At 38.3% G+C, this 23578-nt stretch overlaps 7 protein-coding genes across 7 annotated transcripts; all 7 read left to right on the top strand.

The window, feature by feature from the left end:
- Positions 1-1255: 1255 nt before the first annotated feature.
- LOC146323301 (olfactory receptor 4N2-like) lies at positions 1256-2188 on the top strand. Its single transcript, XM_084724183.1, has one exon. It carries the CDS (start codon positions 1256-1258, stop codon positions 2186-2188), a length of 933 nt encoding a protein of 310 aa, XP_084580309.1.
- A 3577-nt stretch (positions 2189-5765) lies between these two features.
- On the top strand, positions 5766-6831 carry LOC146323300 (olfactory receptor 4Q2-like). Its single transcript, XM_084723922.1, has 2 exons — positions 5766-5791; positions 6210-6831. Exons 1-2 carry the CDS (start codon positions 5766-5768, stop codon positions 6829-6831), a joined length of 648 nt encoding a protein of 215 aa, XP_084580048.1.
- Positions 6832-8721: 1890 nt separating this feature from the next.
- Positions 8722-9654, top strand: LOC146323299 (olfactory receptor 11A1-like). Its single transcript, XM_084723920.1, has one exon. The coding sequence runs from the start codon at positions 8722-8724 to the stop codon at positions 9652-9654; it is 933 nt and encodes a 310-aa protein (XP_084580046.1).
- A 1890-nt stretch (positions 9655-11544) lies between these two features.
- Positions 11545-12477, top strand: LOC146323298 (olfactory receptor 11A1-like). Its single transcript, XM_084723919.1, has one exon. The coding sequence runs from the start codon at positions 11545-11547 to the stop codon at positions 12475-12477; it is 933 nt and encodes a 310-aa protein (XP_084580045.1).
- Positions 12478-15423: 2946 nt separating this feature from the next.
- Positions 15424-16486, top strand: LOC146323297 (olfactory receptor 4Q2-like). Its single transcript, XM_084723918.1, has 2 exons — positions 15424-15454; positions 15873-16486. The coding sequence occupies exons 1-2, from the start codon at positions 15424-15426 to the stop codon at positions 16484-16486; spliced, it is 645 nt and encodes a 214-aa protein (XP_084580044.1).
- Positions 16487-18360: 1874 nt separating this feature from the next.
- LOC146323296 (olfactory receptor 11A1-like) lies at positions 18361-19287 on the top strand. Its single transcript, XM_084724181.1, has one exon. The coding sequence runs from the start codon at positions 18361-18363 to the stop codon at positions 19285-19287; it is 927 nt and encodes a 308-aa protein (XP_084580307.1).
- Positions 19288-22404: 3117 nt separating this feature from the next.
- Positions 22405-23337, top strand: LOC146323295 (olfactory receptor 11A1-like). Its single transcript, XM_084724180.1, has one exon. The coding sequence runs from the start codon at positions 22405-22407 to the stop codon at positions 23335-23337; it is 933 nt and encodes a 310-aa protein (XP_084580306.1).
- Positions 23338-23578: the final 241 nt, after the last annotated feature.

Below are 23578 nucleotides of genomic sequence, written 5' to 3'. Positions count from 1 at the left end.
TGTGAGAACTGAGACGGACAGGAGAGGATAGGATGTACTTATATAAGTATGCACAGGTGATTGGAATGAAAAGGCTCAGGTGTCTGATAAGCAGGATGCAGGTGATTGGATGTGTGGGAGATACAGGTGTTTTGAATTAGCAAGGCAGGTGATAGTGTTCAGCGGACGGTGGTGTGGTCTAGTTCCTGAACTTCAGTTTTAAACTACACATTTGCCTCAGGGGGCTTTACAATCTGTACAGTGTGTGACTCGCCCTTATCATGTAGAGCCTTGGAAGAGTAGAAAGAAAAAAACTCACCTGCTTAAAAAAAAATGGAAGAAATCCCCCTCACAGGATGGACAGATGTGCAATAGATGTTGTGTGTACAGAACAAAACATCAAAATCACAATTATAAAAAAGTATATATTACAGACCTGACATATTTGTTACCTTAAGAAAACTGGTGGGGACCAGTGAAAACTGGTGGGGACATGTCCTGAATCAGACCGGTCTGGTCCAGCTCAGTGATGAGAACGTGACGTTCCTCGACTGGATTAGGTCCCCACCCAGTGGTCAGGATGGCTAGAAGTAGCAACAAACCACACACCCCTGGACATAGAGCTTGGTGTTGTGAATAAGCGACTTTCTACAGTTTTTTGAGTGTTTCATACGGTATTATATGGGCTTTCTAATTACAGTTTATTTTAGGTGTATGTTGTCTAATTAGTGTATAATTGTTGTACTTTTTTTTTACTGTCTAATAAAGAAGATATTATTTCTAGTTTATGTCTATTTTGTTATAAACAAAATATGGTTAAGGTTTGTTATGTCTTTGTGGTGTTCTGTAAGATAAAGTGTTTCCCAAAGAACCAAATCAAAGTTCTTTTGGCCAGTAGGCACATTTCCATAGTGATGAACTTTGATGTCGTAGAGTTTAATGTTTTTTTGTGCGGTCAAACTTTGTCTTCAGGCCTCCAGAGCTTCATGAAGTTCTTTACACATTAGTTTCTGTTTTGATGGAAAGTTTAATGAGATCCTTCGAGGATGAAGCAATCTTATAAAAAAAACTTTCCACTGAGTCACACAGTTCACTTTATGAATTTTGAAGATGGACACACACCATGTCCATGTCCATCTGTGAATGAATAAGACACTCAAGTACAGGTTGAATGTTAATATTATCATGAAAACGAGAGTTCATTTTAAAATTTCTGTCATCTCTGCTGTGGATGTAATACACCTGTTTTACTAAACTTTTATTTTAAGCAGCGGTAATGGATGATGAACTTAATGCAACATATATAACACTTGGTGGACATGTGGATGTGCACAAATACAGATATCTTTATTTTTTTATGACATTTTCAGTATATATTCTAATAATCTGCTGTAATTTCACCATTGTGTGTCTTATTTGGAGACACAAAAACCTCCATGAGCCTATGTACATTTTCATCGCAGCTTTACTGCTGAACTCTGTTGTTTACAGCACTGCTATCTACCCAAAGTTGTTGATGGACTTTTTATCTGAACAACAGATCATATCATATCCAGCCTGCCTCTTTCAGTTTTTTTTATTGTATGCTTTAGGTGGTTCAGAGTTCTCATTGTTGTCAGCCATGGCCTATGACAGGTATGTGTCTATATGTAAACCTCTGCAATATCCAACTATCATGAGAAAAACCACAGTGAGTATTTTCCTGGTTTTAGCTTGGCTCCTGCCTGCTTGTCAGATTGCAGTACCGGTTATACTCAGCGCTCACATGAAACTGTGTCATTTAACTTTAGAAGGAATATTTTGTACTAATTCAATTTACGATCTTCACTGTGTGAGTTCAAGAGTTCTGTCTTTATTTGGCATTGTTGGTCTGCTAAGCATTGCAATTTTACCTTTTGTCTTCATACTCTTTACATACAGCAGAATACTTTTAATATCCTATAAAAGCTCCAGAGAAGTCAAGACAAAAGCTGCACAGACCTGTTTACCTCACCTGTTGGTTTTAATCAGCTTTTCCTGTTTGTCTGCATATGATATCATTATAGCTCGACTTGGATCTGATTTTCCAAAAACTGCTCGTTTAATCATGACTTTACAAAACATTCTTTATCATCCTCTCTTTAACCCGATTATATATGGACTGAAAATGAAAGAAATCTCTAAACACCTGAAGAAGTTGTTCTGTCACTGTCAAGCCAAAGTGATCTGATGCAGTGTTTCCCAAAACTTTTTGGTTTTTTTCCAGGGGACCCACTTTTTAAAAATGACAAACCATGACAACTTAAGTCACAACAGGCCTTATCAATACATGTTTGGAAGACTTAATTTGTGCATAAATTAACACTTCTGAGCATTTTTACTGACATTTCTGCATGACCTTACATTATCTTGATGCATGCATGTATACACACATGTTCAATACTGAATAAATGAGAAATAAAGGCATTAAGGCCGAGTTAACACGTCACCTCGTTATTTTTATTTCCTCTCATCAGGAAAACCATCCTGTAAAAAAGGTTGAGACCAGACTTATCTTACTACTGATTAAACTAAACTATAAAATGTTTTGCAGACTTATAATCTTTAGTTGAGATAATTCACTTTTCTTCTTTAGATAAACCTAAACCTCTGGGGTCTGGAAACTCAAAAATAGTATTTCAAAAATTGTTCACAGTGAACTTACATGATTTTAAATAAAAACATTAAATTACTAATTTACTTTCACTTCAATATGTTTACTCAATCATTTTTGAAATGCAATTTGGGGGATTATTATTATATTCAGTTTTCTCTAAAGAAGAAAAGGAAATTATGTCAACAAAACTTTCGGTGGGTAAAACTGTCAAAACTTAAGATTGTGAGTTTGACTCAAGCTGATTTTGAAGTTTTCAGTTTTCTCAAGATTTTAGTCTATTTCATAAATGAGACAAAATCAGTGCATTTAGGCAGAATTAACAGGGGCCTTTCCCTTCTCATCAGTAAAACCATAAACATACTTGAACTATTTTATAAAAAGGTGAATTGCAGATATAAACTTGTGGGTCACAACCCAGACTTTGGGAATGACTGACCTAATGTACTGAAAGTGCAGAAATAGTGATGTGAATGATGCTGGTCTAAAAGTCTTTATTTTATTAAAAATGGACAGTGACCTTCTGACTGAGACCAGCCATCCATCTACAGTGACATCAGGTCCTGGATTGTCGCTCAGTGGAAAGATATCCACCCTTTTCCCCCAAACATGTCAAATTTTATTTATGTAGCCACATATCTGTAATCACAATTTACCTTATTTTGTACTAATAATAATAATAATAATAATAATAATAATAATAATAATAATAATTCAGACCTTTAACAGGTTTTAACAGGATTTACTTCTAAATGTATATTCAGTTTAAACCGTATTTCAGTATGACCATCACTAATAATGTGCAGTCATTGAAAACGATGTTTTTGTTGGTGTCAGCTGCAACCATCTTTGTCAGTGAAGGTCAGTCCAGCCAACTGAGGTGGTCACTTTGAACAGCCTCCCCCAAGGTTTCTCCCGTTTGCGTTTTTTAAATTCAAAAGGGAACATATTGTGCTCATTTTCAGCTCTATGTTTTCCTTCGGGGATTCCACTAGAGGGCGGCGGCTGATTGCTGAGCCAGGTTATGGGGCAGAACAGGACGGGGGGGGCAGGGTCTGAGCTGTGAGCCGGGGGAAGGCACAGGGATGCCAGAGATCCAGAGTGCAGAAGGTAAATCCAAAGCTGATTTGAGGAGGGGCAGGAGTGGGTCAGAGGCAGGCGTCAGGTTCAGTGGAGGAAACAGGGATTGGCAATAGAGCTAAACGCAAAACAAGAAAACAGAGAAGCTGGAACTCGACTGAAACAGAGTCTATGATCCAGCAGTGGGGTGGAGTTGAGGCCTGGTATATGTATCAGGTTTATTGAGATGAGTAGCAGCTTGGTCTCTGACACCAGCACACCTGATCCCACTCCTGCAATCAAACACACACACACACACACACACACACACACACACACACACACACACACACACACACACAGAGAGAGGATGAAGCAGACAGATTTGGGTGAAATTGGATTATATTTCATAGAGAAAACATTTTCTGATGTTCTCTGTGATGTCCTCTAGTTTCTTTGCCTCAACTTTCAGTCATTTATGCTACAGATTTTCTGATCACCACACAGACTGACATGATGTTAGTGGCTACATTAGCCACCAGTTGGCTGGTTAGCTTAGAGATACAACTGACTATGCAGGACTACAGCATGCAATGAAAACGGTGATGTAGGGTACTGACTGTGATTAATTTATCAAGCCACAAATGAGACAAGAATCAGGATGGAAAAACTGCTGAAAGCAGCCTGCACAGACTGAGGACTGATTACTGTACACAAGCACACAGCTTTACAGCTTAATTCTCCAGTTTTGGTGAAAGTGGATCATAAATGTTTTCTATTTTTTCCTCCTCTGTTTGTCTGAATTATAATGTTTCCTGATGGACAGAGTGTTACCTGTTGTTATCAGTTAGCTACTTTACCTGCTAACTGTTAGTTAGCCTACATGCAGCGGACTCAAACACTGGGGCAGTGCATGGCTAAGTAGCAGTAGCAGTTAGCTACATTAGCTACAAGTAAAGATGCCTGTTCATCAGAAACTCTGTACATCACAGATAGTTGAGCAGCCCGAGGACATAAGACAAAAAACTGGAAAATATGAAACTCCTTCACAACTAAAACTCCCTTTCTTTGAGACACAGAGTTAATCCTGAGCAGAGCTGGTGAGCACTGCATTTAGAGAAGTCTGAGACCTGAGCATTTTGCTCATAGGTATTACTTTTATGTACATTCGCCTCATTATTTGACACATTGGCCATGTTTACTATGAACATTCAACAGTGTAACATAGCAGAAAACAAGGAAAAGAACAATAGGTTCCCTTTAAAGAGATAGTTCACCCTAAAATGAAAATTCAGTGATTATCTACTCACCCTTGTGCCAATTAAAGGTCAGGTTTAGTTTTTCAGATCACACAACACTGCTCAGTTTCACAAAAAAACAGTCTTGCAGAATCTCCCAAGCAGTGGAAGTGAAGGGTGAGTAGATAATGACTGAATTTCCATTTTTGGGTGAACATTCCCTTTAATATAACAAATAGGAATGTACAGAGGGGCACTGGCTGCTGATGCCAAAGTTTGCAGTCCACACTGCACGCAAAGAAAAACCAACAAATCAGCAACAACAAGAAAGGGTCCATGTCTTGGGATGAAGATGTAAATGTTGGGGATGAATCCATCTACAGGTGGGAGACTGACCGTCTGGAAGCCTGGTGTGGAGAGAACAACCTGGAGCTTAATGCTTAATGCTCAAGACAGTGGATCAGTGGTTTCAGTAGGAGACCACATCACCCTGTCACTACCCAGTCAACACCAAGATATGGTTTGTTATATGTCTTTATTGTGTACTGTGAAATTAAGTGTGATACATTTTTTTCTAACTGTTATTCACCAAAGAACCAAGTCAAAGACTTCCATAGTGATGAACATTTAGGTTGTAGAGTTAAAAGTTTTATTGTGGGGTCAAACTTTGTCTTCAGGCCTCCAGAGCTTCATGAACTTCTTCACACATTAGTTTCTGTTTTGATGGAAAGTTTAATGAGATCCTTGGAGGATGAAGCAATCTTATAAAAAAAACTTTCCACTGAGTCACACGGTTCACTTTATGAATTTTGAAGATGGACACACACCATGTCCAGGTCCAGGTCAGGTATCTGTGAATGAATAAGACGCTCAAGTACAGGTTTAATGTTAATATTATCATGAAAATGAGAGTTCATTTAAAATTTTCTGTCATCTCTGCTGTGGATGTAATACACCTGTTTTATTAAACTTTTATTTTAGGTAATAGTAATGGATGATGAAATTAATGTAACATATATAACACTTGATGGACATGTGGCTGTGCACAAATACAGATATCTTTATTTTTGTATCATATTTACAACATATATTCTAATAATCTGCTGTAATTTAACTATTGTGTGTCTTATTTGGAGACACAAAAACCTCCATGAGCCTATGTACATCTTCATTGCAGCTTTGTTGATTAACTCTGTTCTTTTCAGCTCTAATATCTACCCAAAGCTTTTGATTGACCTTTTATCAGAAAAACAGATCATATCATATCCAGCCTGTCTCTTTCAATTTTTTTTATTTTACTCTTTAGGTGGTTCAGAGTTCTCATTGTTGTCAGCCATGGCCTATGACAGGTATGTGTCTATATGTAAACCTCTGCAATATCCAACTATCATGAGAAAAACCACAGTGAGTATTTTCCTGGTTTTAGCTTGGCTCCTGCCTGCTTGTCAGATTGCAGTACCAGCAATACTGAGCGCTCACATGAAACTGTGTAATTTAACTTTAGAGGGAATTTTTTGTAATAATTCAATGTACAATCTTCACTGTGTGAGTTCAAGAGTTCTGTCATTATTTGGCATTGTTGGTCTGCTAAGCATTGCGATTTTACCTTTTGTCTTCATACTCTTTACATACAGCAGAATACTTTTAATATCCTATAAAAGCTCCAGAGAAGTCAAGACAAAAGCTGCACAGACCTGTTTACCTCACCTGCTGGTTTTAATCAGCTTTTCCTGTTTGTGTACATATGATATCATTATAGCTCGACTTAGATCTAATTTTTCAAAAACTGCACGTTTAATAATGACTTTGCAAATAATTCTGTATCATCCTCTGTTTAATCCAATTATATATGGACTGAAAATGAAAGAAATCTCTAAACACTTGAAGAAGTTGTTCTGTCACTATCAAGCCAAAGTGACTTGATGTATTAAACATGATGTTACAGTTATAGTGATGTGTGTAAAAGTCTTTATTTTGTAACAGTAATACAGACCTGTGACAGGTTTGAATGTATTGATTGTAAGGTTTTACTTCTCAGTCAGTGATCGGCAATCAGCCAAACGAGGAGGTCACTCTGAACGGCCTCCCCCAAGATTTCTCCCATTACATTCCATGCATTCCTCTTCCTTGCATGACATGCTTTCCTGATCATATTTTCAAAGCTTACTGGGATTGTATTGTCTACAACAGACATGGAGCTCTAAATGGGACCAGCCATCCCTCTACAGTGACCTGAGGTCAGAGATTGTTGGTCAGTGGCAAGTGATGCGCAATTTGTTCCAACAATGTCAAGTCAAATTTTATTTATGTAGCTCATCAATCGCTATTTGAGTCAGGAGATTTTCAGTCTGTACATTGTGCAACACCCGTCTGTCCTGTAGACCCTCGAAAGAGTGCAGAAAAAAACAAGTTAGCAGGGAAAAAAATGTAAGAAACAGCAGGGAGAGCCACAGAGGAGGGATCCCCCTCCAAGGATGGACAGACAGTACAGTGTGATTGATCTTGTGTGCACAGACCAGGACAGGAAAATCACAATACATACAGATTTTGATGAGAAAATTTCTGACACATGAAATTATATATGATAGTATATGTAAGAAAAAATACAGATCCTGGAGGATGTTGAACAACTTCAGGTGTCATCCATGGGACCTGAGCCATTCAACCTCCTCCTCACCATAGAGACCTGGAGGAAGACAAGGCCACGAAATCCCATGAAGCACAACATTTTGGTAACAAAGTTTCTGAACATCTTGTTGTCTCGCTGATGAAGGGAACGGCAGTTAGCGATTAATAAGTTTACTCCTGGAAAAGGTTGGGCAGTGGAAACCTGCTTGTTCAATAGGCAGCAGTCAATTCTGAGTCAACTTCCATTCATCAGTCGGTCAACACCGACCAAACTGGTCAACTGACGGTCAAGTGCCAGTGTTTTTTTTTTTTTTCTAAAGTTTCAGACACACAAAAAACTTTTGTTTTGTGTTTCATTCATTCTTTTTTATAAGCACTTAAATGTTGGTTGGCTGCATCACAAAATCCACTTTTCAGACAAAAACCAAGAAAATATCACTTCATATTCTGCGTGTGACATCACTGTCACCAGTGTGGCTAATGTTAGCTGTGTGTCCCCCGTCCCCGAGCAGAAACTCTCTGTCTCAGAGACCCGGGGACTGGAGGACTCTCTGCCTCGGCTGTGGCATGAGTCCCAGGGGAATTCCTGCAGTTCTCTTCTTCTTTGAGTGACAAATTTTTGTCCCCTACTGCCTGACATTGAAAACAGCAATGGATAGAAATTCTTGGAGGGGAAGTGTTGCGTCTTAAATGACTGAATATCCTGTCAATGGCAGGGAAAGAGTTAATAAAGAAAACATATTATTTCCAGTTTTCTCTGTGTTTATTGTGTAAAAGATATTTCTAGTTATGTCTTAGTTGTTTACTTTGAACAAAGGAAAACTTTGCACATCTATTAGATGAGACATCATGGGGTCAAACTTTGTCTTCAGGCCTCCAGAGCTTCATGAACTTCTTCACACATTAGTTTCTGTTTTGATGGAAAGTTTAATGAGATCCTTGGAGGATGAAGCAATCTTATAAAAAAAACTTTCCACTGAGTCACACAGTTCACTATATGAATTTTGAAGATGGACACACACCATGTCCATGTCCAGGTCAGGTATCTGTGAATGAATAAGACGCTCAAGTACAGGTTTAATGTTAATATTATCATGAAAATGAGAGTTCATTTTAAATTTTCAGTCATCTCTGCTGTGGATGTCATACACCTGTTTTATTAAACTTTTATTTTAGGTAATAGTAATGGATGATGAAATTAATGCAACATATATAACACTTGATGGACATGTGGATGCGCACAAATACAGCTATCTTTATTTTTGTATCATATTTACAACATATATTCTAATAATCTGCTGTAATTTAACCATTGTGTGTCTTATTTGGAGACACAAAAACCTCCATGAGCCTATGTACATTTTCATTGCAGCTTTGTTGATTAACTCTGTTGTTTTCAGCTCTAATATCTACCCAAAGCTTTTGATTGACCTTTTATCAGAAAAACAGATCATATCATATCCAGCCTGTCTCTTTCAGTTTTTTTTATTTTACTCTTTAGGTGGTTCAGAGTTCTCATTGTTGGCAGCCATGGCCTATGACAGGTATGTGTCTATATGTAAACCTCTGCAATATCCAACTATCATGAGAAAAACCACAGTGAGTATTTTCCTGGTTTTAGCTTGGCTCCTGCCTGCTTGTCAGATTGCAGTACCAGCAATACTGAGTGCTCACATGAAACTCTGTAATTTAACTTTAGAAGGAACTTTTTGTAATAATTCAATTTACAATCTCCACTGTGTGAGTTCAAGAATAATATCTATATTTGGCATTGTTGCTATGTTAAACATTGCGATTTTACCTTTTGTCTTCATCGTCTTTACATACAGCAGAATACTTTTAATATCCTACAAAAGCTCCAGAGAAGTCAAGACAAAAGCTGCACAGACCTGTTTACCTCACCTGTTGGTTTTAATCAGCTTTTCCTGTTTGTGTACATATGATATCATTATAGTTCGACTTAGATCTGATTTTCCAAAAACTGCTCGTTTAATAATGACGTTACAAGCCATCTTGTATCATCCTCTCTTTAATCCAATTATATATGGACTGAAAATGAAAGAAATCTCTAAACACTTGAAGAAGTTGTTCTGTCACTATCAAGCCAAAGTGACTTAATGTATTAAACATGATGTTACAGTTATAGTGATGTGTGTAAAAGTCTTTATTTTGTAACAGTAATACAGACCTGTGACAGGTTTGAAGGTATTGATTGTAAGGTTTTACTTCTCAGTCAGTGATCGGCAATCAGCCAAACGAGGAGGTCACTCTGAATGGCCTCCCCCAAGATTTCTCCCATTACATTCCATGCATTCCTCTTCCTTGCATGACATGCTTTCCTGATCATATTTTCAAAGCTTACTGGGATTGTATTGTCTACAACAGACATGGAGCTCTAAATGGGACCAGCCATCCCTCTACAGTGACCTGAGGTCAGAGATTGTAGGTCAGCGGCAAGTGATGCGCAATTTGTTCCAACAATGTCAAGTCAAATTTTATTTATGTAGCTCATCAATCGCTATTTGAGTCAGGAGATTTACAGTCTGTACATTGTGCAACACCCGTCTGTCCTGTAGACCCTCGAAAGAGTGCAGAAAAAAACAAGTTAGCAGGGAAAAAAATGTAAGAAACACCAGGGAGAGCCACAGAGGAGGGATCCCCCTCCAAGGATGGACAGACAGTACAGTGTGATTGATCTTGTGTGCACAGACCAGGACAGGAAAATCACAATACATACAGATTTTGATGAGAAAATTTCTGACGCATGAAATTATATATGATAGTATATGTAAGAAAAAATACAGATCCTGGAGGACGTTGAACAACTTCAGGTGTCATCCATGGGACCTGAGCCATTCAACCTCCTCCTCACCATAGAGACCTGGAGGAAGACAAGGCCACGAAATCCCATGAAGCACAACATTTTGGTAACAAAGTTTCTGAACATCTTGTTGTCTCGCTGATGAAGGGAACGGCAGTTAGCGATTAATAAGTTTACTCCTGGAAAAGGTTGGGCAGTGGAAACCTGCTTGTTCAATAGGCAGCAGTCAATTGTGAGTCAACTTCCATTCATCAGTCGGTCAACACCGACCAAACTGGTCAACTGACGGTCAAGTGCCAGTGTTTTGTTTTGTTTTCTAAAGTTTCAGACACACAAAAAACTTTTGTTTTGTGTTTCATTCATTCTTTTTTATAAGCACTTAAATGTTGGTTGGCTGCATCACAAAATCCACTTTTCAGACAAAAACCAAGAAAATATCACTTCATATTCTGCGTGTGACATCACTGTCACCAGTGTGGCTAATGTTAGCTGTGTGTCCCCCGTCCCCGAGCAGAAACTCTCTGTCTGAGAGACCCGGGGACTGGAGGACTCTCTGCCTTGGCTGTGGCATGAGTCCCAGGGGAATTCCTGCAGTTCTCTTCTTCTTTGAGTGACAAATTTTTGTCCCCTACTGCCTGACATTGAAAACAGCAATGGATAGAAATTCTTGGAGGGGAAGTGTTGCGTCTTAAATGACTGAATATCCTGTCAGTGGCAGGGAAAGAGTTAATAAAGAAAACATATTATTTCCAGTTTTCTCTGTGTTTATTGTGTAAAAGATATTTCTAGTTATGTCTTAGTTGTTTACTTTGAACAAAGGAAAACTTTGCACATCTATTAGATGAGACATCATGGGGTCAAACTTTGTCTTCAGGCCTCCAGAGCTTCATGAACTTCTTCACACATTAGTTTCTGTTTTGATGGAAAGTTTAATGAGATCCTTGGAGGATGAAGCAATCTTATAAAAAAAACTTTCCACTGAGTCACACAGTTCACTATATGAATTTTGAAGATGGACACACACCATGTCCATGTCCAGGTCAGGTATCTGTGAATGAATAAGACGCTCAAGTACAGGTTTAATGTTAATATTATCATGGAAATGAGAGTTCATTTTAAATTTTCAGTCATCTCTGCTGTGGATGTAATACACCTGTTTAATTAAACTTTTATTTTAGGTAATAGTAATGGATGATGAAATTAATGTAACATATATAACACTTGATGGACATGTGGATGCGCACAAATACAGATATCTTTATTTTTGTATCATATTTACAGCATATATTCTAATAATCTGCTGTAATTTAACTATTGTGTGTCTTATTTGGAGACACAAAAACCTCCATGAGCCAATGTACATCTTCATTGCAGCTTTGTTGATTAACTCTGTTCTTTTCAGCTCTAATATCTACCCAAAGCTTTTGATTGACCTTTTATCAGAAAAACAGATCATATCATATCCAGCCTGTCTCTTTCAGTTTTTTTTATTTTACTCTTTAGGTGGTTCAGAGTTCTCATTGTTGGCAGCCATGGCCTATGACAGGTATGTGTCTATATGCAAACCTCTGCAATATCCAACTATCATGAGAAAAACCACAGTGAGTATTTTCCTGGTTTTAGCTTGGCTCCTGCCTGCTTGTCAGATCTCTGTCCTAGCAATACTGAGTGCTCACATGAAACTCTGTAATTTAACTTTAGAGGGAATTTTTTGTAATAATTCAATCTACAATCTCCACTGTGTGCGTTCAAGAACAATATCTATATTTGGCATTGTTGCCATGTTAAACATTGCAATTTTGCCTTTTGTCTTCATCGTCTTTACATACAGCAGAATACTTTTAATATCCTATAAAAGCTCCAGAGAAGTCAAGACAAAAGCTGCACAGACCTGTTTACCTCACCTGTTGGTTTTAATCAGCTTTTCCTGTTTGTGTACATATGATATCATTATAGTTCGACTTAGATCTGATTTTCCAAAAACTGCTCGTTTAATAATGACTTTGCAAAACATTCTGTATCATCCTCTGTTTAATCCAATTATATATGGACTGAAAATGAAAGAAATCTCTAAACACTTGAAGAAGTTGTTCTGTCACTATCAAGCCAAAGTGACCTAATGTATTAAACATGATGTTACAGTTATAGTGATGTGTGTAAAAGTCTTTATTTTGTAACAGTAATACAGATCTGTGACAGGTTTGAATGTATTGATTGTAAGGTTTTACTTCTCAGTCAGTGATCGGCAATCAGCCAAACGAGGAGGTCACTCTGAACGGCCTCCCCCAAGATTTCTCCCATTACATTCCATGCATTCCTCTTCCTTGCATGACATGCTTTCCTGATCATACTTTCAAAGCTTACTGGGATTGTATTGTCTACAACAGACATGGAGCTCTAAATGGGACCAGCCATCCCTCTACAGTGACCTGAGGTCAGAGATTGTAGGTCAGCGGCAAGTGATGCGCAATTTGTTCCAACAATGTCAAGTCAAATTTTATTTATGTAGCTCATCAATCGCTATTTGAGTCAGGAGATTTTCAGTCTGTACATTGTGCAACACCCGTCTGTCCTGTAGACCCTCGAAAGAGTGCAGAAAAAAACAAGTTAGCAGGGAAAAAAATGTAAGAAACAGCAGGGAGAGCCACAGAGGAGGGATCCCCCTCCAAGGATGGACAGACAGTACAGTGTGATTGATCTTGTGTGCACAGACCAGGACAGGAAAATCACAATACATACAGATTTTGATGAGAAAATTTCTGACACATGAAATTATATATGATAGTATGTAAGAAAAAATACAGATCCTGGAGGACGGTGAACAACTTCAGGTGTCATCCATGGGACCTGAGCCATTCAACCTCCTCCTCACCATAGAGACCTGGAGGAAGACAAGGCCACGAAATCCCATGAAGCACAACATTTTGGTAACAAAGTTTCTGAACATCTTGTTGTCTCGCTGATGAAGGGAACGGCAGTTAGCGATTAATAAGTTTACTCCTGGAAAAGGTTGGGCAGTGGAAACCTGCTTGTTCAAAAGGCAGCAGTCAATTCTGAGTCAACTTCCATTCACCAGTCGGTCAACACCGACCAAACTGGTCAACTGACGGTCAAGTTGTAATCACTAATAGTTCACTTCTGCAGCAACTTATTGGGGATCTCTTTGTTTTCTTTTCTACGTATAAATGACGGTTGCCCACTTGGATCAAAGGGGATGTGAACTGTGTGGAGGTTGGTGACTCCACATTCCTGAGATTTCTTTGGGAACATAGGCTGGAAATTGTGGAATAATTCCTGTGGCTCATCTGTCCGGTCCCCTGATGTCAGCGCGTCTGTCTTTGTGAGCTGCCGATCAATCTCGCGCTCAAAGCTGGAGTAAGGTTCCTCTGGTGGAGGACAGGTGCCTTTGCCACCTGAGGTCATGTCTGTGGCCTGAGTCACAAGAACTTCCACAACCATGTCACCTCCATCCCAGGGCCGTGCTGCAGGGCTTGCTTTGTTTTGTAGTGTTTTGTGGTGAGCAATGATGATAATTTTGGTCAGAAAGGTGAAGAGAGCATTGTCCAGGTCATTGTCTCTAGCTAAAGATGGGGGATCTCTCCTATGACAGGCACCATCAGTTCTAAGTTGTGGAAAGAGCTGTCGACCAGTGGAGTCACTGCAGACCCTCCTCAAGGCAAATGGGATGTGCACGCTCTTGGTAGAGGCTGACCAAGACTGTATCCTGCAGGCCTGGGTCATCTGGATCCTGGGGAGCTTTAGATCCTGAACTAATGGGGCTCATTTTACTCCTCAAGTAAAAGACAACACCCAGTGGTCCAAGTTACTTGTAATGTTGGGGAAAGTTGCAATAAGGCTAATGTGAATGCACAGGTGAGAGACTTTGACTTTTGGCTTACAAGTTGAAGTGTTAAATGCTAATTACTTTACTGTAACTTATTGGAGTAGATGGTTAATGGGAGGACTCAGTAGTACCTGTGTGACAGTGTGTTTGAGATCTCAAAACTGAACAAAACTGTTATTGAGACAATAAAATTGCTAACCACTGGGCAAATCATGTGAAAATTTATCTTCTGAAAACCAAAATTTTGGAAATGATTTATTCAGAATGAATAATTCTGGACTATCAGGCAAAATAGAGTGTCTCACATGGGGCACCAGAACTGTTAGCAGATATTAACACCAATTGTTAATATCAAGACAGTTATTAATGAATGTTTAATATGGTGTTGTCTACCATTTCTAATTGCTGTATAAATTTTGTCTATGGCATGTAATTAGGGTGTGTTTGTTTTTGTTTAACTGTTGCCCTGCCAGAGTTTTTTTTTAATTAAGTTTCGGACACACAAAAACTTTTGTTCAGCTTCATTCATTCTTTTTTATAAGCACTTAAATGTTGGTTGGCAGCATCAAAAAATCCAGTTTTCAGACAAAAAAAACGAGAAAATATCACTTGATATTCTGCATGTGACATCACTGTCACCAGTGTGGCTAACGTTAGCTGTGTGTCCCCCGTCCCCGAGCAGAAACTCTCTGTCTGAGAGACCCGGGGACTGGAGGACTCTCTGCCTCGGCTGTGGCATGAGTCCCAGGGGAATTCCTGCGGTTCTCTTCCTCTTCGAGTGACAAATTTTTGTCCCCTACTGCCTGACATTGAAAACAGCAATGGATAGAAATTCTTGGAGGGGAAGTGTTGCGTCTTAAATGACTGAATATCCTGTCAATGGCAGGGAAAGAGTTAATAAAGAAAACATATTATTTCTAGTTTTCTCTGTGTTTATTGTGTAAAAGATATTTCTAGTTATGTCTTAGTTGTTTACTTTGAACAAAGGAAAACTTTGCACATCTATTAGATGAGACATCGTGGGGTCAAACTTTGTCTTCAGGCCTCCAGAGCTTCATGAACTTCTTCACACATTAGTTTCTGTTTTGATGGAAAGTTTAATGAGATCCTTGGAGGATGAAGCAATCTGATAAAAAAAACTTTCCACTGAGTCACACAGTTCACTTCATGAATTTTGAAGATGGACACACACCATGTCCATGTCCAGGTCAGGTATCTGTGAATGAATAAGACGCTCAAGTACAGGTTTAATGTTAATATTATCATGAAAATGAGAGTTCATTTTAAATTTTCAGTCATCTCTGCTGTGGATGTCATACACCTGTTTTATTAAACTTTTATTTTAGGTAATAGTAATGGATGATGAAATTAATGTAACATATATAACACTTGATGGACATGTGGATGTGCACAAATACAGATATCTTTATTTTTGTATCATATTTACAGCATATATTCTAATAATCTGCTGTAATTTAACTATTGTGTGTCTTATTTGGAGACACAAAAACCTCCATGAGCCTATGTACATCTTCATTGCAGCTTTGTTGATTAACTCTGTTGTTTTCAGCTCTAATATCTACCCAAAGCTTTTGATTGACCTTTTATCAGAAAAACAGATCATATCATATCCAGCCTGTCTCTTTCAGTTTTTTTTATTTTACTCTTTATGTGCTTCAGAGTTCTCATTGTTGTCAGCCATGGCCTATGACAGGTATGTGTCTATATGTAAACCTCTGCAATATCCAACTATCATGAGAAAAACCACGGTGAGTATTTTCCTGGTTTTAGCTTGGCTCCTGCCTGCTTGTCAGACTTTTGTCCTAGCAATACTGAGTGCTCACATGAAACTGTGTAATTTAACTTTAGAGGGATTTTTTTGTAACAATTTAATTTACAATCTCCACTGTGTGAGTTCAAGAATAATATCTATATTTGGCATTGTTGCTATGTTAAGCATTGCAATTTTACCTGTCTTCATACTCTTTACATACAGCAGAATACTTTTAATATCCTATAAAAGCTCCAGAGAAGTCAAGACAAAAGCTGCACAGACCTGTTTACCTCACCTGTTGGTTTTAATCAGCTTTTCCTGTTTGTGTACATATGATATTATTATAGTTCGACTTAGATCTGATTTTCCAAAAACTGCACGTTTAATAATGACTTTGCAAAACATTCTGTATCATCCTCTGTTTAATCCAATTATATATGGACTGAAAATGAAAGAAATCTCTAAACACTTGAAGAAATTGTTCTGTCACTATCAAGCCAAAGTGACTTGATGTATTAAACATGATGTTACAGTTATAGTGATGTGTGTAAAAGTCTTTATTTTGTAACAGTAATACAGACCTGTGACAGGTTTGAATGTATTGATTGTAAGGTTTCACTTCTCAGTCAGTGATCGGCAATCAGCCAAACGAGGAGGTCACTCTGAACGGCCTCCCCCAAGATTTCTCCCATTACATTCCATGCATTCCTCTTCCTTGCATGACATGCTTTCCTGATCATACTTTCAAAGCTTACTGGGATTGTATTGTCTACAACAGACATGGAGCTCTAAATGGGACCAGCCATCCCTCTACAGTGACCTGAGGTCAGAGATTGTAGGTCAGCGGCAAGTGATGCGCAATTTGTTCCAACAATGTCAAGTCAAATTTTATTTATGTAGCTCATCAATCGCTATTTGAGTCAGGAGATTTTCAGTCTGTACATTGTGCAACACCCTTCTGTCCTGTAGACCCTCGAAAGAGTGCAGAAAAAAACAAGTTAGCAGGGAAAAAAATGTAAGAAACACCAGGGAGAGCCACAGAGGAGGGATCCCCCTCCAAGGATGGACAGACAGTACAGTGTGATTGATCTTGTGTGCACAGACCAGGACAGGAAAATCACAATACATACAGATTTTGATGAGAAAATTTCTGACACATGAAATTATATATGATAGTATGTAAGAAAAAATACAGATCCTGGAGGATGTTGAACAACTTCAGGTGTCATCCATGGGACCTGAGCCATTCAACCTCCTCCTCACCATAGAGACCTGGAGGAAGACAAGGCCACGAAATCCCATGAAGCACAACATTTTGGTAACAAAGTTTCTGAACATCTTGTTGTCTCGCTGATGAAGGGAACGGCAGTTAGCGATTAATAAGTTTACTCCTGGAAAAGGTTGGGCAGTGGAAACCTGCTTGTTCAAAAGGCAGCAGTCAATTGTGAGTCAACTTCCATTCACCAGTCGGTCAACACCGACCAAACTGGTCAACTGACGGTCAAGTGCCAGTGTTTTTTTTTTTTTTTTTCTAAAGTTTCAGACACACAAAAAACTTTTGTTCCAGCTTCATTCATTCTTTTTTATAAGCACTTAAATGTTGGTTGGCTGCATCACAAAATCCACTTTTCAGACAAAAACCAAGAAAATATCACTTCATATTCTGCGTGTGACATCACTGTCACCAGTGTGGCTAATGTTAGCTGTGTGTGTCCCCCGTCCCCGAGCAGAAACTCTCTGTCTGAGAGACCCGGGGACTGGAGGACTCTCTGCCTTGGCTGTGGCATGAGTCCCAGGGGAATTCCTGCAGTTCTCTTCTTCTTTGAGTGACAAATTTTTGTCCCCTACTGCCTGACATTGAAAACAGCAATGGATAGAAATTCTTGGAGGGGAAGTGTTGCGTCTTAAATGACTGAATAGAGTTAATAAAGAAAACATATTATTTCTAGTTTTCTCTGTGTTTATTGTGTAAAAGATATTTCTGGTTATGTCTTAGTTGTTTACTGTGAACAAAGGAAAACTTTGCACATCTATTAGATGAGACATTGTGGGGTCAAACTTTGTCTTCAGGCCTCCAGAGCTTCATGAACTTCTTCACACATTAGTTTCTGTTTTGATGGAAAGTTTAATGAGATCCTTGGAGGATGAAGAAATCTTATAAAAAAAAAACTTTCCACTGAGTCACACAGTTCACTTCATGAATTTTGAAGATGGACACACACCATGTCCATGTCCAGGTCAGGTATCTGTGAATGAATAAGACGCTCAAGTACAGGTTTAATGTTAGTATTATCATGAAAATGAGAATTCTTTTTAAATTGTCATTCATCTCTGCTGCTTATGAAATCTGCCTCTTTAATAACTAAATATTTATTTTAAACATTAATGGATGATGAACTTAATGCAACATATATAACACTTGATGGACATGTGGATGTGCACAAATACAAATATCTTTATTTTGTGATCATGTTTACAGCATATATTCTAATAATCTGCTGTAATTTAACTATTGTGTGTCTTATTTGGAGACACAAAAACCTCCATGAGCCTATGTACATTTTCATTGCAGCTTTGTTGATTAACTCTGTTCTTTTCAGCTCTAATATCTACCCAAAGCTTTTGATTGACCTTTTATCAGAGAAACAGATCATATCATATCCAGCCTGTCTCTTTCAGTTTTTTGTATTTTACTCTTTAAGTGGTTCAGAGTTCTTGCTGTTGTCAGTCATGGCCTATGACAGGTATGTGTCTATATGTAAACCTCTGCAATATCCAACTATCATGAGCAAAACCACAGTGAGTATTTTCCTGGTTTTAGCTTGGCTCCTGCCTGCTTGTCAGATTGCTGTTGCAGCAATATTCAGTGCTCACATAAAACTCTGTAATTTAACTTTAAAAGGAATATTTTGTAATAATTCAATTTACAATCTCCAATGTGTGAGTTCAAGAATAATATCTATATTTGGCATTGTTGCTCTGCTAAACATTGGGCTCTTGCCTTTTCTCTTCATCGTCTTTACGTACAGCAGGATACTCATAATATCATATCGAAGTTGTAGAGAAGTCAAGACAAAAGCAGCACAGACCTGTTTACCCCACCTGTTGGTTTTAATCAGCTTTTCCTCTTTGTGTGTGTATGACGTAACTATTGTTCGACTTGGATCTGATTTTCCAAAAACTGCTCGTTTAATTATGACTTTACAAGCCATTTTGTATCATCCTCTCTTTAATCCAATTATATATGGACTGAAAATGAAAGAAATCTCTAAACACTTGAAGAAGTTGTTCTGTCAAGCCAAAGTGACCTAATGTATTAAAAGTGATGTTGCAGTGATAATGATGTGAATGATGCTGATGTACAATTGTTTATTTTGTAATAATGATGCAGAGATTTGACAGATTTGAGGCATTTATTGGGAGGATTTACTTCCAAGAGTATCTTTAATTTAAAGAATATATCATAACTAATATGCTGCAGATATTGAACATCATGTTTTTGTCAGTGTTGTCAATCCATCCAGCCGAAGAGGGAGCAGGTCACTGTGAATAATGTCTACCAAGGCTTCTCGTCTTTGTGAGACCATTTCGCTTTTTAAATCTAAAGGGGACTTATTATTCTCAATTCCAGCTCTGTATTTTCATCCTTATTTAATTTATACTGGCCATTTATATAGTCCCTTTATTCGTCTGTCTCAAACATATTTGTGAGCTCTATTACATATGTACAGACTGTGCTTATACAAAAACACATTTTCCACTGATTCTGGTAAAACTGGATTTTATTTCATGAAAGAAATATTTTCTGGTCTGCCTCAACGTTTGGTGATTTACTCTACGGAGTTTTCTGATTGTTCTTGGCTAATAACTATACACAAGCACCAAACTTTACAACTTTATTTACTGATTCTGATGAAACTGCATCATATTATATCAAGGAAATATTTTCTGCTTTTCCCTCCGAAGTCTGGTTCAACTATCGATGACTCAAGGTTCTTGATGGACAAAGTTGATGATGGCTATTAGTTATTTTAGTCACTAACCGCTAGTTACCTTGGTGAGCCTACATGTAGCTGAGAACTCAGACACTGGAGACGTGTAACAGTAGCTACTCCAACAACAAGAAAAGACACCTGTCCATCAGAAACTCTGCAAATCAAAATCAGGTGAGCAGCAGCAGGACATCAGGAAGGGAAAACTAGAAAATATGACACTCCTTCACAACTGAAAAAGAACTTTATTTGAGACACTGAACATGAACATAATCCTGATCAGAGCAGTCGAGTGAAGAACGACTGAGTGGGTGGGCATGCTGTGCAGACTGCTGTACACACTGCTGTCATTGAAAGTAGAAAGAAACATGGAAAATATTGCATTCAGAGCAGTTTTACTCACAGGGATTACTTTTACATATGTTTACCACATTATTTGACACTTTGGCCATCTTAAATATGAACATCCAATACTGTAACAGTGAGGTGAAACTCTTTGTCCTTGTCTCGGTAGGCCAGACAGCTTTTCCGTCATTGGAGAAAGAACGGCTCATGGGATTCCACCCACTCGAAGGGCTTTTGTGAGGAGTCTGCTTAGTCCTCAGTAAACTGGGACTGGTTACAGACATCTAAGAAGCTCCTGAGTTTCCACATTCCTGTTGATTCTTTAATGTCTTGGACAGCACGAAACCTACCAGCCAAGGGTCAAATGGCATCAGCATCCACCGTAAGACTCAGGTACTCAACCTCTGGGTGGCACTGTTGGCCTTTGGCGGGTGCCAGTTTGACTTCTGTAATGGAGAGCTGTTTGAGGACATGCCAGATCTCAGTCAGGTGTTTCTTGATGGTTCTAAGGTTCACTGGAGGAGACCAGCAACCGTATTCTGTAGGATTCCAGGGCAGGTTGATCTCCTGGCCTACCAGGGTCATGGTTACTCATTTTATTTCTCTGGTTAAAGGAGATACCCAGTGAGTTACTTGTTGTGATGAGGAAAGCTGCAGTAACATTGGTGTGAATGCACGATGAGAGAGTTCAACTTGTGCCTTACATGCTGAAGTGTTCAGTGCTAATTACTTTACTGCAACCTATGCTGTTAAATGGTTACTGAGGTGACTTCAGCACCTCTGGTGAGTAATAGCTGTGTTACAGTGTGTTTGGGATCTCAAAAATTGTTATGGAAACAAAACTGCTAACTATTAGTACACACTGAAGCAACTCATGGCTAAATATTTGATTGTCAAATCGGAAACCAAAATTTCGAAAAATTAATCATTCCGAATGAATCATTCTATATTATTGGTCATAATGGAGGTCCTCACATGGGACACAAGAACTGGGAGAAGCAGGTTTGGTTATTATAAACTATTGGCAAAGACAGAATGAAGACAACAAAACAAAAAAAGAATACTAACACTACTACTAATGATAATAATTATAAGATAGCCCAAACCCAATGTAAACCTGTGAAATATGTGAGAAATACTGCCCAACCCGACCCAAACCCACCTCGTTCCGTCAGGTTCCGTCAGGTTCTGTCAGGTTCCGTCAGGCTTGGGCACAAACCTCAAGCTCTAATTCATCCACCCACGTCCTCCATACATGGACTTTATTGCTCTTAATATTACATCACCTTTACACTCAAGTAAGTTAAAAGGCTGGTGTGTCTCACACAGCAAATAAAGAGTATCCTGTGTGTCTGTACGAGTCACTGAGTGATGTGACAAAACATCAGTACTGGATGACTTAAGAAAGAGAATTGGCTGGTTCTTGTGCAACTTTTAACTTTAGTATAATATGGCATGATGTTGTCTTAATATAGTATATTCTGTGGTTAATACAACATCATATGCAATTTCTAATTGCTGCATAATGTTGGTGTTTGGTGTCAAATTAGGGAAAAACTCTGTTTGTTTAATAAACCAAACATTTCTAGTTTTTGTCTAATTTGTTGCAAGATGTGACTTATGTCTTAGTTCTGTAAAATAAAGTTTGACCATTTATTTTAACTGTAAGTCCCTGTATATGAGGCCATGGCAGTTAACCTGATCCTGATTATGAATATCAGCCCGTTACCATAGAGATGTAGTTTGATGTCGTAACGTTTAAAGTTTTATTGTGGGGTCAGACTTTGACTTTAGGTCTCCAGAGCTTCATGAACTTCTTCACACATTAGTATCTATTATGATAGAAAGTTTAATGAGATCCTTTGAGGATGAAGCAATCTGATAAAAACAAAGAAACTTTCCACTGAGTCACACAGTTCACTTTACAAATTTTTAAGATGAACACACACCAAATCCATGTCCAGGTCAGGTACAGAGTACAGGTTGGATAACAGTATTATCATGAATATGATCTTTGTAAATTGTGATCCACCTAAGCTGCTTCTGTAATCTGCCTGTTTTATCACTGACCATTTTATTTTAGACAACATTAATGGATGATGAAATTAATGTAACATATATAACACTTGATGGACATGTGGATGTGCACAAATACAGATATCTTTATTTTTGTATCATGTTTACAGCATATATTCTAATAATCTGCTGTAATTTCACCATTGTGTGTCTTATTTGGAGACACAAAAACCTCCATGAGCCAATGTACATTTTCATCGCAGCTTTACTGCTGAACTCTGTGGTTTTCAGCACTGCTCTGTACCCAAAGTTGTTGATTGACTTTTTATCTGAACGACAGATCATCCCATATTCTGCCTGTCTCTTTCAGTTTTATGTATTTTACTCTTTAAGTGGTTCAGAGTTCTTGCTGTTGTCAGCCATGGCCTATGACAGGTATGTGTCTATATGTAAACCTCTGCAATATCCAACTATCATGAGCAAAACCACAGTGAGTATTTTCCTCCTTTTTGCTTGGCTCCTGCCTGCTTGTCAGACTGCAGTTGCAGTAATACTGAGCACTCAAATGAAGCTGTGTAATTTAACATTAAAAGGAATATTTTGTAATAATTCAATCTACAATCTCCACTGTGTGCGTTCCAGAGTTCTGTCTATATTTGGCATTTTCGCTCTGCTAGATGTTGGGCTTTTGCCTTTTCTCTTCATCGTCTTTACATACAGCAGGATACTCGTAATATCCTATAAAAGCTGCAGAGAAGTCAAGACAAAAGCTGCACAGACCTGTTTACCTCACCTGTTGGTTTTAATCAGCTTCTCATGTTTGTGTGCGTATGACATCATTATAGCTCGACTTGGATCCAACTTTCAAAAAACTGCTCGTTTAATCATGACTTTACAAGCAGTTTTGTATCATCCTCTCTTTAACCCGATTATATATGGACTGAAAATGAAAGAAATCTCTAAACACCTGAAGAAGTTGTTCTGTCACTGTCAAACCAAACTGATCTGATGTATAAAAAGTGCTGTTGCAGTAATTCTGATTCTGGAGATGCTGATGTGGAATTGTTTATTTTGCAATAATAATGAAGAGATGTAAGTTGTTTTGGGCAGCTGTGGGTGGGTTGACATGCAACTGTTGCCACTGTCAGACCTGTGGGAGCGTGGGCCTGCAGTAAACATGCTGTGAAGCAAAGAAAAAAGAAACACAGTTGACAATACTGTTGTCTTCTTGTGCACAATTTCTTCTGGTG

Source organism: Lutjanus erythropterus, chromosome 8, assembly GCF_056507025.1.
Source record: "Lutjanus erythropterus isolate fLutEry1 chromosome 8, fLutEry1.hap2, whole genome shotgun sequence".
In the NCBI taxonomy this organism is placed as follows: Eukaryota; Metazoa; Chordata; class Actinopteri; order Lutjaniformes; family Lutjanidae; genus Lutjanus; species Lutjanus erythropterus.
This window is presented reverse-complemented; position numbering and strand designations above follow the sequence as displayed.